General features: G+C 42.6%; 1 protein-coding gene across 5 annotated transcripts in view; it reads right to left on the bottom strand.

Moving 5' to 3' along the window:
* The window catches only part of Wars2 (tryptophanyl tRNA synthetase 2 (mitochondrial)), an 84735-nt gene that overhangs the window by 23162 nt on the left and 44597 nt on the right, over positions 1-16976 (bottom strand). For 4 of the 5 annotated variants that reach the window (XM_087634616.1, XM_087634613.1, XM_087634615.1 and 1 more), the window contains 1 exon segment: positions 12501-12758. The exons of the other annotated variant lie outside the window; for it this stretch is intronic. In XM_087634616.1, the coding sequence (XP_087490742.1) occupies positions 12501-12758 (258 nt within the window). 5 annotated transcript variants of the gene reach the window in all.

Here is a 16976-nt window from a genome sequence, read left to right as displayed (position 1 = left end):
AAATATTTTATTAAACAAGACTAAAAAGAGACAGCCGTTAGCTGCATGGCCATCTGCCAATCCACTTCAGACAAAGCCTTTGCAACATCAAGGTGCCTGTGGGTAACAAGAGGCACACAATGGCTAGTGATCGAAAGTTAGCTTTTGCCAAATGTGACACCTTGTTTTTTTGTTGTTTTTTTTTGTTTTTTGTTTTTTGTTTTTTAAGCCCCTACTGTGGTCACTAACAGGAGAATTTCAGAAGAAAATTCATTATTTGTCAGTTGTGACACAAATGAAAAGAGACAGCAGTGACATTCAGTCCAATAAAGAAAAAGTGTATACTCTCCCTCCCTTATTCTGAGTGAGGCAAGACCTCTTCCTGAGGCATGACCAGTCAAGCTATGGTCCTGTTCCTTCTCATCGAGTCAGACAGGAGCCAGATGTAGCCAGGAAGCAGTACCTGTGGTTCAGGTGGGAAGTATGCAGAGAAGAAAACACATGTAGAGTCTGGCTATATAATCATTTCTTCAACTTACGGTTTATTCCACAGGCCATTCAGAGCCTCACCTCCCCCAGGAACTCCAGAGGCATTGCCAACTTTACAAATACATTCCCAAAGACCACTAGTCTGCACAGATGTTTGTCCTCTTCGGTTACGAGCTGAGCACACACTCCTTGTTGGTAGCTAACAACTTGGAGAGCTCAGCAATCGTAAGCATATATTCAAACGCACTTGCAAAAGTACCAGGATACACAGAGCTCATGTGGACTCTGCCTAATTTTAGGACGTGGCTTCCTACGTCTCCGGGCAGAGAGGCGTCAGGTATAATTGTTATGTGCATATACTGAAGCAAGGTCCATGCAGTTAGTCCTTTTGGCCTTCACTCAGAAACTGATTCTCCCACAGTACCCTTTAATTTATTATTATTATTGATTTTAGTTTCCTGGGAAACAAAACATAAGGCCAGAGAATGAGGCTACATTGCAAAGGTTTGGATCCAACCTGCTCCCCTGACTTTTTCTGGACTGTTGTGGACCTTGAGTAACTTGATATTGGATACTCCAAACCTCCTTTTGTCCTGACCTCTGCAAGCAGCCAGACCTGAAGGCCACGTCTTCCGCTCCTATCTTCCATCCACAGGGTGGTTATATCGTGGGGAGTGACAGGAAGACATGTCTACTTCACAGACATCTGTGGGACTGAGACTGGATCTGTGCTCAGGGCCGCTGAAAACAAAAGACAAAGCCTTTGGCTTCGCCATGGAAACCTCTGCCAAATGCACACACAGGCCTTCTCCCCACTCCACCCTTCCCTAGCACAAAATGCACGTGTGAGCACAGTCATGTGCACATGCATACTCGTGTGTACTCTCAGATGCGAAGGTCTGCAGGCTCTCCACACATGGCAAGCATATTTCGGGAAGCACTGTGAGTGCAGGCCAGTGGGAGAGGAAGAAAAAGAAAATAATGGGGAAAATCTTCAATACGCCTAAACTGTTCCAGTCAGGCTGCTGAGAAAGAATGCAAAGGATTGCAGATGAAAAGTATTGGTAAAATCAGCATTATAACATAGCCGAATTCTTTCCCCATTGAAAATGACTACGAGGCCTTTTCTAATGCACAACCGGGCACATGGGAAAATCGTCACTCAATGGCTACACCTAAGAACATTCTACGGTAGAAAAAAATTTTTTATCTAGTTCACAATTTCAAAAACTATTAATTCTATTTGTTAATAGTATCAGGCATAAATTATCTTAATTGGCCTCAGTTCCTAAATCTTGATAATGATTTAATAAATTTATGTTCTTTCTGTTATAGCTTTGCCAATCAAATGCTTACAAAACTGCCCAGATAATGGAAGCTACAACACCAAAACCACCTACTAATGTAGATACATGACTGGAGCACTACCTGTCCCTACATTAGGAAGTGACTTATTAAAACTTCTCAAAATTAAAAACAATCTCAGTAGAGGTTCTGACAGTTATTGGTAAAAGTCAATCAGAGCACGAGACACAAAATAAACTGAAGTTGAGTTGATGTCGCTCTGGTACAAGTAGCGTGGTGTGTGTGGTGGTGTGACAGAAGGGCTAAGCTGTGTCCTCCAAGGCTCACCGCTGAAAGCTTTTCTAGCTAAATTGGGGTAGGGCTTGGCCTCAGGGTAGGTAACAGGCTCGTTCATACCTAGTGGAGAGAGGCCTGCAGCTACCACTTGGTGATGCAGTGTCACTCTGAGAGGAGGGCCAAAGCCTGAGTTTCCCACTGGCCCTCTCTGCTTCCAGCTCCTTAGGAGATAGCACATGGAGGGCCAGCAGGTGGGGCAGGGGCATGCCCCAACCCATCACTTCATACACATAATCCCACACTCTTCCCTGTTATTTTGTTACTTATTTTAGACTCTACAGGTTCATTACTTCAGATCTCTTTAACTGCTTGCTATACTAAAAAGTGAGATTACATGTGTTGGCAAAATCCTGGAAAAGGGAAATCATGAGTGGGAATGGTGGGAAAGCACAGTGTTCTTGAAAACAGCTCAGAGGTACCTAAGGGAGAACACATAAATACCTGTATAACCCCACAATGGATGCGCCCCCAAGGCTATGAAGTCAGTGTGTCATGGGTAATGGGAGGTATCTGTCCTCCCTCCCATCACAACACCTTTCACAAGCTGCAGGCCCACAGGTCAGGCTTGGATTTCCATCAACAGACTAAAAACTGCTACTATAACAGCTACTCTAGTATATTATTCTGTCTCTAAATAGAAGGAGCCCTGCCATCTGCAACAATATGGATAACCGGGGAGAGTATATGCTAAGTAAAATAACCCAGGTGTAGAAAGACAAATGCCATGGGGACCACATACAAAAGAGAAAGAAACTGAACTCAGAGCAGGTAGTTATCGGGGGACAGTAGTGCGGAACTGGGGAATTGTCAAAGGGACGGGCTGCACACTTATAGTTAGACATAAAGAACAACTTTAAGAGACCTACTACAGGGCTGGCGAGATGGCTCAGTAGATAAAGACACTTAAATACAAGCATCAATACCTGAGTCTCATCACCAGAACCCAAGGTGGAAGGAGATACACATGCACATTACACACACACACACACACACACACACACACACACACACCCCAAATTCATACATGCACACTCCAAAACAAACCCCAACAAACAAAAAACCCAATGTATGGACCTGGGTAGATGACCCAAAATAATTTTGGCATTAGATGTTAATTATGTTTGTCATCACCCCATAGGTGTAATGATAGCACGGTATTTCTACACAACGTTTCCTTGATCTATGCAGAGGTGTACTGAGACGTCTGAGGAGAGAAACGCAGGTGTACGCAGTAGCTGCTCTAAGGGACACTAGAGTGCCAAGGAGGCAAATAAAATATTAACAATGTGAGAGAACAGCACAGCACTCTGCTCTTCGCTGTTCACACAAACATCTCAATATTTTCTTTTCTTTTTTCCTTTTTTAAAGATTTATTTATTTATTAAGTATGAGTGTTCTATCTGCATGTACATCTGCACACCAGAAGAGGGCACCAGATCTCATTACAGATGGCTGTGAGTCACCATGTGGTTGCTGGGAATTGAACTCAGGACCTCTGGAAGAGCAGCCAGTGCTCTTAACCTCTGAGCCATCTCTCCAGACCCCAGTATTTTCTTTTTCAATATTAAAAAAGGAGAAGGCAGGAAGTCCCACACCGGCGGATCCCGGACCGCAGCAGCTCTCTGCTCCCAAACCCCGTGGGAGAGAGACCCCACCGCCTGATCAGGTGGGCACTCCTGAGGCTGCAGAGCGGAGGAGACCACCAACACTGCCCACTCCTGCCCACATCCCTGGCCCAAGAGGCAACTGTATAAGGCCTCTGGGTTCCCGTAGGGGAGGGCCCGGGAGCGGCAGGACCCCTGCGCCTGAGACACTGCCGGAACCTGAAGGAAACAGACCGGATAAACAGTTCTCTGCACCCAAATCCCGTGGGAGGGAGAGCTGAACCTTCAGAGAGGCGGACACGCCTGGGAAACCAGAAGAGACTGCACTCTGTGCACATCCAGGCGCCAGAGGAAAACACCAAACGTCATCTGAAACCCTGGTGCACGGAGGCTCCCGGAAGGAGCGGCACAGATTTTCCCGGTTGCTGCCACAGCGGAGAGGACTTAGGTAGTACCCCACGAGCAAACTTGAGCCTTGGAACCACAGGTAGGACCAATTTTTCCCCTGCAAGAAACCTGCCTGGTGAACTCAAGACAAAGGCCCACAGGAACAGCTGAAGACCTGTAGAGAGGAAAAACTACACGCCCGAAAGCAGAACACTCTGTCCCCATAACTGGCTGAAAGAAAACAGGAAAACAGGTCTACAGCACTCCTGACACACAGGTTATAGGACAGTCTAGCCACTGTCAGAAATAGCAGAACAAAGTAACACTAGAGATAATCTGATGGCGAGAGGCAAGCACAGGAACCCAAGCAACAGAAACCAAGACTACATGGCATCATCGGAGCCCAATTCTCCCACCAAAGCAAACACGGAATATCCAAACACACCAGAAAAGCAAGACCTAGTTTCAAAATCATATTTGATCATGATGCTGGAGGACTTCAAGAAAGACATAAAGAACTCCCTTAGAGAACAAGTAGAAGCCTACAGAGAGGAATCGCAAAAATCCCTGAAAGAATTCCAGGAAAACACAATCAAACAGTTGAAGGAATTAAAAATGGAAATAGAAGCAATCAAGAAAGAACACATGGAAACAACCCTGGACATAGAAAATCAAAAGAAAAGACAAGGAGCTGTAGATACAAGCTTCACCAACAGAATTCAAGAGATGGAAGAGAGAATCTCGGGAGCAGAAGATTCCATAGAAATCATTGACTCAACTGTCAAAGATAATGTAAAGCGGAAAAAGCTACTGGTCCAAAACATACAGGAAATCCAGGACTCAATGAGAAGATCAAACCTAAGGATAATAGGTATAGAAGAGAGTGAAGACTCCCAGCTCAAAGGACCAGTAAATATCTTCAACAAAATAATAGAAGAAAACTTCCCTAACCTAAAAAAAGAGATACCCATAGGCATACAAGAAGCCTACAGAACTCCAAATAGATTGGACCAGAAAAGAAACACCTCCCGTCACATAATTGTCAAAACACCAAACGCACAAAATAAAGAAAGAATATTAAAAGCAGTAAGGGAAAAAGGTCAAGTAACATATAAAGGCAGACCTATCAGAATCACACCAGACTTTTCGCCAGAAACTATGAAGGCCAGAAGATCCTGGACTGATGTCATACAGACCCTAAGAGAACACAAATGCCAGCCCAGGTTACTGTATCCTGCAAAACTCTCAATTAACATAGATGGAGAAACCAAGATATTCCATGACAAAACCAAATTTACACAATATCTTTCTACAAATCCAGCACTACAAAGGATAATAAAGGGTAAAGCCCAACATAAGGAGGCAAGCTATACCCTAGAAGCAAGAAACTAATCATCTTGGCAACAAAACAAAGAGAATGAAAGCACACAATCATAACCTCACTTCCAAATATGAATATAACGGGAAGCAATAATCACTATTCCTTAATATCTCTCAATATCAATGGCCTCAACTCCCCAATAAAAAGACATAGATTAACAAACTGGATACGCAACGAGGACCCTGCATTCTGCTGCCTACAGGAAACACACCTCAGAGACAAAGACAGACATTACCTCAGAGTGAAAGGCTGGAAAACAATTTTCCAAGCAAATGGTCAGAAGAAGCAAGCTGGAGTAGCCATTCTAATATCAAATAAAATCAATTTTCAACTAAAAGTCATCAAAAAAGATAAGGAAGGACACTTCATATTCATCAAAGGAAAAATCCACCAAGATGAACTCTCAATCCTAAATATCTATGCCCCAAATACAAGGGCACCTACATACGTAAAAGAAACCTTACTAAAGCTCAAAACACACATTGCACCTCACACAATAATAGTGGGAGATTTCAACACCCCACTCTCATCAATGGACAGATCATGGAAACAGAAATTAAACAAAGATGTAGACAGACTAAGAGAAGTCATGAGCCAAATGGACTTAACAGATATTTATAGAACATTCTACCCTAAAGCAAAAGGATATACCTTCTTCTCAGCTCCTCATGGTACTTTCTCCAAAATTGACCATATAATTGGTCAAAAAACGGGCCTCAACAGGTACAGAAAGATAGAAATAATCCCATGCGTGCTATCAGACCACCACGGCCTAAAACTGGTCTTCAATAACAATAAGGGAAGAATGCCCACATATACGTGGAAATTGAACAATGCTCTACTCAATGATAACCTGGTCAAGGAAGAAATAAAGAAAGAAATTAAAAACTTTTTAGAATTTAATGAAAATGAAGGTACAACATACCCAAACTTATGGGACACAATGAAAGCTGTGCTAAGAGGAAAACTCATAGCGCTGAGTGCCTGCAGAAAGAAACAGGAAAGAGCATATGTCAGCAGCTTGACAGCACACCTAAAAGCTCTAGAACAAAAAGAAGCAAATACACCCAGGAGGAGTAGAAGGCAGGAAATAATGAAACTCAGAGCTGAAATCAACCAAGTAGAAACAAAAAGGACCATAGAAAGAATCAACAGAACCAAAAGTTGGTTCTTTGAGAAAATCAACAAGATAGATAAACCCTTAGCCAGACTAACGAGAGGACACAGAGAGTGCGTCCAAATTAACAAAATCAGAAATGAAAAGGGAGACATAACTACAGATTCAGAGGAAATTCAAAAAATCATCAGATCTTACTATAAAAACCTATATTCAACAAAACTTGAAAATCTTCAGGAAATGGACAATTTCCTAGACAGATACCAGGTATCGAAGTTAAATCAGGAACAGATAAACCAGTTAAACAACCCCATAACTCCTAAGGAAATAGAAGCAGTCATTAAAGGTCTCCCAACCAAAAAGAGCCCAGGTCCAGACGGGTTTAGTGCAGAATTCTATCAAACCTTCATAGAAGACCTTATACCAATATTATCCAAACTATTCCACAAAATTGAAACAGATGGAGCCCTACCGAATTCCTTCTATGAAGCCACAATTACTCTTATACCTAAACCACACAAAGACCCAACAAAGAAAGAGAACTTCAGACCAATTTCCCTTATGAATATCGACGCAAAAATACTCAATAAAATTCTGGCAAACCGAATTCAAGAGCACATCAAAACAATCATCCATAATGATCAAGTAGGCTTTATCCCAGGCATGCAGGGATGGTTTAATATAAGGAAAACCATCAACGTGATCCATCATATAAACAAACTGAAAGAACAGAACCACATGATCATTTCATTAGATGCTGAGAAAGCATTTGACAAAATTCAACACCCCTTCATGATAAAAGTCCTGGAAAGAATAGGTATTCAAGGCCCATACCTAAACATAGTAAAAGCCATATACAGCAAACCAGTTGCTAACATTAAACTAAATGGAGAGAAACTTGAAGCAATCCCACTAAAATCAGGGACTAGACAAGGCTGCCCACTCTCTCCCTACTTATTCAATATAGTTCTTGAAGTTCTAGCCAGAGCAATCAGACAACAAAAGGAGATCAAGGGGATACAGATCGGAAAAGAAGAGGTCAAAATATCACTATTTGCAGACGACATGATAGTATATTTAAGTGATCCCAAAAGTTCCACCAGAGAACTACTAAAGCTGATAAACAACTTCAGCAAAGTGGCTGGGTATAAAATTAACTCAAATAAATCAGTTGCCTTCCTCTATACAAAAGAGAAACAAGCCGAGAAAGAAATTAGGGAAACGACACCCTTCATAATAGACCCAAATAATATAAAGTACCTCGGTGTGACTTTAACCAAGCAAGTAAAAGATCTGTACAATAAGAACTTCAAGACACTGAGGAAAGAAATTGAAGAAGACCTCAGAAGATGGAAAGATCTCCCATGCTCATGGATTGGCAGGATTAATATAGTAAAAATGGCCATTTTACCAAAAGCAATCTACAGATTCAATGCAATCCCCATCAAAATACCAATCCAATTCTTCAAAGAGTTAGACAGAACAATTTGCAAATTCATCTGGAATAACAAAAAACCCAGGATAGCTAAAGCTATCCTCAACAATAAGAGGACTTCAGGGGGAATCACTATCCCTGAACTCAAGCAGTATTACAGAGCAATAGTGATAAAAACTGCATGGTATTGGTACAGAGACAGACAGATAGACCAATGGAATAGAATTGAAGACCCAGAAATGAACCCACACACCTATGGTCACTTGATTTTTGACAAAGGAGCCAAAACCATCCAATGGAAAAAAGATAGCATTTTCAGCAAATGGTGCTGGTTCAACTGGAGGGCAACATGTAGAAGAATGCAGATCGATCCATGCTTATCACGCTGTACAAAGCTTAAGTCCAAGTGGATCAAGGACCTCCACATCAAACCAGACACACTCAAACTAATAGAAGAAAAACTAGGGAAGCATCTGGAACACATGGGCACTGGAAAAAATTTCCTGAACAAAACACCAATGGCTTATGCTCTAAGATCAAGAATCGACAAATGGGATCTCATAAAACTGCAAAGCTTCTGTAAGGCAAAGGACACTGTGGTTAGGACAAAACGGCAACCAACAGATTGGGAAAAGATCTTTACCAATCCTATAACAGATAGAGGCCTTATATCCAAAATATACAAAGAACTCAAGAAGTTAGACCGCAGGGAAACAAATAACCCTATTAAAAAATGGGGTTCAGAGCTAAACAAAGAATTCACAGCTGAGGAATGCCGAATGGCTGAGAAACACCTAAAGAAATGTTCAACATCTTTAGTCATAAGGGAAATGCAAATCAAAACAACCCTGAGATTTCACCTCACACCAGTGAGAATGGCTAAGATCAAAAACTCAGGTGACAGCAGATGCTGGCGAGGATGTGGAGAAAGAGGAACACTCCTCCATTGTTGGTGGGATTGCAGACTGGTAAAACCATTCTGGAAATCAGTCTGGAGGTTCCTCAGAAAATTGGACATTGAACTGCCTGAGGATCCAGCCATACCTCTCTTGGGCATATACCCAAAAGATGCCTCAACATATAAAAGAGACACGTGCTCCACTATGTTCATCGCAGCCTTATTTATAATAGCCAGAAACTGGAAAGAACCCAGATGCCCTTCAACAGAGGAATGGATACAGAAAATGTGGTACATCTACACAATGGAATATTACTCAGCTATCAAAAACAACGAGTTTATGAAATTCGTAGGCAAATGGTTGGAACTGGAAAATATCATCCTGAGTGAGCTAACCCACTCACAGAAAGACATACATGGTATGCACTCATTGATAAGTGACTATTAGCCCAAATGCTTGAATTACCCTAGATCCCTAGAACAAAGGAAACTCAAGACGGATGATCAAAATGTGAATGCTTCACTCCTTCTTTAAATGAGGAAAAAGAATACCCTTGGCAGGGAAGGGAGAGGCAAAGATTAAAACAGAGACTGAAGGAACACCCATTCAGAGCCTGCCCCACAGGTGGCCCATACATATACAGCCACCCAATTAGACAAGATGGATGAAGCAAAGAAGTGCAGACCGACAGGAGCCGGATGTAGATCGCTCCTGAGAGACACAGCCAGAATACAGCAAATACAGAGGCGAATGCCAGCAGCAAACCACTGAACTGAGAATAGGTCCCCCGTTGAAGGAATCAGAGAAAGAACTGGAAGAGCTTGAAGGTGCTCGAGACCCCAAAAGTACAACAATGTCAAGCAACCAGAGCTTCCAGGGACTAAGCCACTACCTAAAGACTATACATGGACTGACCCTGGACTCTGTCCCCATAGGTAGCAATGAATATCCTAGTAAGAGCACCAGTGGAAGGGGAAGCCCTGGGTCCTGCTAAGACTGAACCCCCAGTGAACTAGACTATGCGGGGAGGGTGGCAATGGGGGGAGGTTTGGGAGGGGAACACCCATAAGGAAGGGGAGGGGGGAGGGTGATGTTTGTCCGGAAACCGGGAAAGGGAATAACACTTGAAATGTATATAAGAAATACTCAAGTTAATAAAAAAAAAAGAAAGAAAAAAAAAAAAAAAAAAGGAGAAGGCACCTGGTCCTCTAAAGAGACACAATTCGACTGTCTAAGTCAAAGCACAAGGGAAAGGTGAAGACTCAGTAGGCCTTGTGGCTCCAAGGCCCCTGAGGAAGTTTCCACATGGGTTTTGAGGGGAGGATTGCGGGACATACATAAAAACAGTATATTCCTCATCGTTTACCACACTAACTATCAAAATAGAGGCAAAGCAGCGTAGCAGTGTTAGAGGCTGGAAGCTGCGGCAGGCAGACTCTCATCATCACCACCTCTCCCTGACTAGATTCCTAGCCACCTGGGGACCACTGAAGAGAAGGTGAACACTTATTTCTCACTTATGGGACCACGCACATGCACTCTGTTACACTGTGGGCTACTTGTACTTAAACGTTTTAGGCTAAAGAAGTTCTCTCGGTTATTGAATATTTTATGTGTCTATAGAGGCCACTGTCATAAGTCTGCTACAGAGAAAGAAATATTTATAATATGCTAATATGATGTTGAATATTATCATATGGTAATTATCCTTGGAGGAATGAGCTGAAAGTACAGTTCTTGGATGCGGCTTCAAAATAGTCTTTAATTTAAAGATTACTTCAAAAGGTAACCAGGCCAGCAGTTACCCTGGGGAGGGTAGACATATTCACCTCCAAGAAATATGGCAATAGGAACTTGTGGCTGAGAATGCAATTTTTAGGAATAACATCAAATAAGGATCAAAGAAGAGGTTGTCTGAAAAGCAGCTTAGGTGGAGTGAAGCCGATGTGCTTTGAGAGATGCATTTAAATGACGTCCTGAGGATGAGCAGCTCTGCAGTGCTGGAGACGGGGACAAAGGTTGCACTGAGCTAGAACCATGGACCACAAGCATCACAGTCCTTCAGAAAGAAGGTGACGTGCTTCTGAGGTAGGATGACTGACAGCTCGAAAGGACTGGGACCAGCAGCCTGGAGACAGTAAGACTGGGGCAGGGGGAGGACGCATGGTGAAGAGCACTGTCTGTTCTTGCAGAAACCAGGTTCTGTTCTCAGCACCCATGCAGCAACTCCCAACCATCTGTACTCCAGTCCCCGCTTCCGGCCTCCACAGGCACTGCGTGCACACGGTGCACAGAAAAACACGCAGCCAAAAGATCCATACATAAAAAGTAAGAGTAAGTCATGGTTTAAAAGGAAAACTGGGATAAAGATGGTGCGAAGTAAATGTGCGAGTGTTTGAGGAGCGGGTGCGCAGGGATACAGATGGTTCATTGCTGCTTTTTAAAAAGCAAAAGTTACCGCATAGAAATTATTGAGGAGGCCAGATTTGTCCAATTTAGATAAATACTTAAGATTTGTCCAACATTAAACTTGAAGAGTCCTAAGCAAAAGCCTCCTGATCAACTGTAGAGAAAAATCCAGCTAAGCTGCCTGTACGGTCCTGTCGATGATGGCATCATTTTACTATGCATAGGACTGACAAGCTTACATCGAAGACTTTATTTTTGAAATGCATCCTTCATTTAATGTGAGTGTGCTTGGCCTTGCTGGGGACTCAACTCAGACTCTGAGCATACTAGGTAAGTATTCTACCCCTATGCTCTTTAGCAGTAACTCTGTGATCCATTACAGTATGTTCTGGGTTGATAAAAACATATATAAAAACATATATTCAGTAGAAAGAAGCATGTGTGTGATCAGGAGAGGGGACGCTGAGACTTTGCTGTAGGTTAAGGCAGATATGTAGCAAGGGTGCGATCCAGTAGGAGTTCTTGTCTTCTTTGCTAGCCTGTCTCTAAATTGCTGTCTCTGGGCCAGGATCTCTTCCTGTCTAAGGCTAAACTGACTCATCCATAGTAAAGGTATGAGTCAAATATTTTGGCTTTATTTATTTTGGCTTTCTGAAGACTTTCTTGGCTTATACACAAAACTCTGGGACACTCTGTCTTATTTCCTGGCTTGTTTTATCAGATCCCTTCAAAAGTGATTATACAAAGAATGAACAATGGACATTATCCAACAGGCCTTCCAAATTCAGTACTCAATGAACTGCCATTGGAATTACAAAAAATTGTTAGTCACAAAATTCCCGCCTGATCACAGGGAGCTTAGTGACCAGTGGGAGGTCACTGGACTGAGGGCAATCCAGCACAGGAAACAACCCGGGGTCCAAAGGACGAATGTGACATCACTTTAATAACCCTGGGGCAGATGAGAGAGATGAAGTACAGTAGGAGAAAGCTGGAAATCAGTATTAAAGACAAAGATACTGTATGATATGAGTGTATGTAAATATCAAACCGGAAACGTCGCATTACATGAAGTCATCCTTGAACAATTAAAGATTGTGAACATGGGCTTCAGATGACACAGAGCCCCAAGTCTCTGGCTCTGCTCTGAGGTGCTGACCTGAGACTGCTGGAAAAGGATACTTCTCTCTGGGTCTATGCCGCAGGCAAGGAGCACGGCAGTCATGTCCAGGATGCTCTGCTGCAGGATGCCGGGGTCTTGGGGGACAGTGATGGAGTGGAGGTCCACAATGCTGTATATCACCGTGTCATACTCCTCCTGTAACTTCACCCAGCTCTCGATGGCTCCAAAGTAATTTCCCAGGTGGGGGATTCCTGTAGGCTGAATGCCAGAGAACACTCGCTCCCCGCTCTCCTTCTGTAACAAAGCAAAGCAGACAGTTGCTCCAGAGGATCACCATGAACTCTGTACGCCTCTCACCATCCAGTCCTGTTTCTGCAGTGTCGTCTGGTGGCCTTCCCCTTGTGCTGTCTGTGTGCACTCTGTAAATCACTATGCTGGGCACTGTTAGACACAAAGGCACTTAGGAAAAGATCTGCTTGGCCAAAAGACAGCACTCTGGTTGAAGACAGAGGCTGTATTCACCCAAAGGTGAGATACAAGGTGGCAATATGGACATGATCTGAAGGAAGCAGAAGTGAGGTAAGTGGACAGCAGTTCCTAGGAGGCAAAGCTTGGCTTTGGTCCCAGTAGGCACCGCGATGCTGGCACACACATACTCCATCTCATTAGACATTAAAGAGCCTTAGGATTTTACGAGTAGTTTCACTTTTTTAGTTAAAAAAAAAAAAAAAAAAGAAGGCCACAACATTAGGCTGAAATATACTGTCACTTAGTTATTTCTTATTGTTGATACTATAATTTAATGGGTAGGATCTTGGGCTAGAATGAGAAGATATACACTTCATTGCAATATATTAAAGATAGTTCTTTTCATGCTTATTTTTGTAATCATATTAGGTTTTACTTTACCAAGAAAGTTTTAGAAATTTGTACAATTTTCTTAATTGTACAAATATTTTTTTAATCACAGTCATATGTTCCTTTTGAGTAAGATTTTCTACTGTGGTTATTAAAAAAATGAGAAGAAAAAACTAAATTAGAGTAACATTATTTTTCTGGAGTGATTTACTATTATATAGTGACAAGTCAAAAAGTTTTGAGTGTGCATCAGTTAATGTGCAGACTAAATGTTTACTGGACAATTATGCTGATAGCATTTATGCCCAGTTCTTCGCATACAGGATCACATTTCATTGAGTGCCTAATGCTTTAGGCTTATTACTACCTCTGTTTGCAGATGGGAACCTGAACCTTACGGATATCAAGAGACTGCCCACGGTCACACAGCAAGGAAATGGCAGGTGTGGGACTTCGGTCAGCCTACTCTTGTGGTAGTTTGATGAGGAAATCCCACCTCTGCTGGTTTACCATCTGAACTCTTGCTTCCCAGTGGGTGGCACTGTTTGGGTGAGGTTATGCGATGCAGCCAAGCCCTAGGAAGTAGATGTCGCTGGGGATGGGCTTTGAGATCACGCACCCTCAGCCCACTTACAGTTTGAGCTCTCTGCTTTGTGCTTGTGGCTGAGATCTCAGGCTCCTCTCCTGCTCCTGCTGTGACTGCTGTGTCCTCTGCCATGATGGACACAGCCCTCTGGAACAGCAAACCAAAATGAACCCTGTCTTCTTTAAGTTGCCCTGATCCTGCTGTTTTATCACAGTGACAGAAAAGGAACTACTACAGTCAGCTACCATGATCTCTTCACGTCGCTGACTAAGACTTTATTGTTTTTGGTAAAAATAATTCTGTCATTTTCCTGTAGGTCTGAAAATTTGCAAGATGGTTACAGAAGAATAAAAACTATTGTTACAAACATCTCTGCAGGCCACTTGCCAGTTACTCCATAGGTAGGGGTGAGATCGCAAAATCAGAAAGTATATCATGCGTCTTCAAATACGTCAGAGCCTGTGAGCTATTCCCAAGTACAGAGTCAGTTCCCATGACTCCGGATTCCCACCCTTGGTACTACTTATTCTAGTCTTTTCAGCCAACAGAACAAATACAGGCAGAGTTTCACTACAGTTTAACTTCATCTCCTTGATTATTAAAGATGCTGAGAGTCTTCTATTATGGTCTGGTTTTACTCATATTGTGAAAAGCCTGGTCAAGCTGTTCAGTGCTTTATTTACATGAGTTGTCTTCATTATTTAAGAACGTGCTCTGTTCTAGATACACAGATGATAACACGTAGAGGAAGTGCATTCTCAGAGCACGTGCTTAGGCTTCCTGCTATCTTTTGATGAAGAGAAGTTCTTTAGTAGGTAAATAAATATAAAGTGGCTGACTATAGACTTGAAAAGCAACAGAAAGGTACTGCAGCCAGCTACCATGTTCTCGTCAGCATCACTGATTAAGACTTTATTGATTTTGGTAAAATACTTCTGTCACGTTTCAATCTTTCAATACTATAAAGTCCTGAAGACATATGCACATACATACATGTATGTATATTCATATAAATTGTATGTGTGCATATAATGCTTCATTCATCTTTCATATCTAGGTCTGGATTATTTGGCATGTTTTCGTTTGTTTTACATAACGTATGAGGTAGGAATTACATTCTCTTTTTATGAGAATCTGATTCTTCCGGCACTATATGTGGAAAAAGCCTGTTTCTTCTCCTTGCTCTAGAATGCCATCTCTGTCTTAGGAGAGTGTGAGGAACTGGTTAGAGCCTGAGTGAGACTGGTTGGGGCAGAATGGACATCTTTATGACACTAGACTCTCCAATGTGGGAAAACATACAACATACTACATCTGTATCTGTTTTCTCTAACAATAGGCCCTGTGAGCTAATCTACTTTAAATAAGTGAGTGTCAAGGCTACTTAAGTTTTTCTCTTCTCTTTCTCCAAGAACTCCAAATTCTACAAATATAGTTTGTGTTTTTCTCCACTAATAAGATGACAGTGCCAAAATAGAATGTTACATCATATTTCCACGGTCCAGTATTGAATCTAATCCAAGCAGTCAGCAGGGGGTCCAAAAGATTTGTAGCTCTGAGGATATGAGAAATGCCATTCACGTAACTATGAACAAATATAACCAAACAACTGCCAATGTCATCCCCCTTCCTCACACAGTGTCCTTTCAATGAGCTCTTCAAACCACAATCTATAAACAGTGCTGAACAGATTTCCAGGTCAGAATTGAGGAAGGTGAAGAGGGAGAAAAGGAAGAGACTGGGAGAAGGGCAAAGAGGGAAAAGAAGAATAGTGACGGAGGGAGGGGGAGAGGGAGGGAAGTGAACAGAGACTCGGTACTCGGTACTCAGAGGCCTGAAGTAGCCCGGTGTGGGAACAAGAATGGGTTTCCAGAGCTCTGAAGATGATTAATGACTGATGAAGGGGGAAAGTAAGGGAGAAGAGCAAGCCCGACCTTTAGTAAACGGAAGTGAAAATACCATCCGGAAATACCTGACCAGGAAGAAGAGCGGCTGTTTTTGGTAATATAAAGAGAGATCAGGAATATTGAGCTGAGAAGAGGAACATGAATAATTCCACATAAATTCCTCTATGGTCAAACTCAGAAACTGTGCCCCAGGAGAACTGGAGAAAATAAATTCTTGAGAAGACTCAAAGAGAAAAGCACAAGAGGATGGACTGTGGGAAAGGGGCCTCATGAGCAGTGGGAACGGATTAGCCATGAGCTAATACATCTCGTCCATTCCCTGGTTTCTGAGATTCTGTACATCAGCGCAGAGGGAATGATGTTACCAAGAAATAAGAGCAACAAGGAATGTTTTGTTCAGTTTTCAAGGGGCTATTAAACAAATACAGCCTCTAAATGGGATCTGGATCCCTGCTCTTAAAATATACAGAGAGCGTCCTGCTCTTCTGCGCCAAGTTTATGTTGTAGTCGGTTCCTCAGCAAGAGCCAGCAGGCGGTCTGACGGCATGGCAGGGGAGACAAGCCTGGCACCATGAGATCACGGAGCTGGAATGTGGACTTCGGGTGGTGGGAGGATGGGGGTCTCTGTGTTCAAAAGCACTATAGTCAGAAAAGAATGAAAATGAAAGGAACATAGGCTCCCCAGTGGACAGCAGGCAAGCCACAAAGAAAACACCATCAAGCCTAGCCCACAGGCATGCATGCGCTAGCCAGGCGGATTCCACTGTAGTAGACAGAGTAAGGGGAACATTTTATACCTCCCTCATTTTTAATTTCAGAAGCCACCCCTCAAGCAAATTAACTGGCTCACTGTAGCCCAAACACTGGCACTGGACAATGATGAAGCCCAGAAAAGAGCGTGGGAGATCCAATCAAAAGTGGCACAGGTTCACCAATTTCACAACAGAGCTGAAACTCTTCTTGCAGAAGGTCCTGGGCATACCAAAACCTATACCTCTATTAATGTTAGCGACAGCACTCAGAAGCGACTGAAAAATCCCAAACTGTTAATTACTGCAAAAGATAATACTTGAGATCACTCAAGAGAAGAGAGCTTTTGCTGTTAATCCCAAGTGTGCAGGTTACAGCAAGTGAGTTCTGTGGAATGGTTCCTCCTCCTCC

The sequence above is a fragment of the Rattus norvegicus genome, chromosome 2 (genome assembly GCF_021556685.1).
Source record: "Rattus norvegicus strain SHRSP/BbbUtx chromosome 2, alternate assembly SHRSP_T2T, whole genome shotgun sequence".
In the NCBI taxonomy this organism is placed as follows: domain Eukaryota; kingdom Metazoa; phylum Chordata; class Mammalia; order Rodentia; family Muridae; genus Rattus; species Rattus norvegicus.
This window is presented reverse-complemented; position numbering and strand designations above follow the sequence as displayed.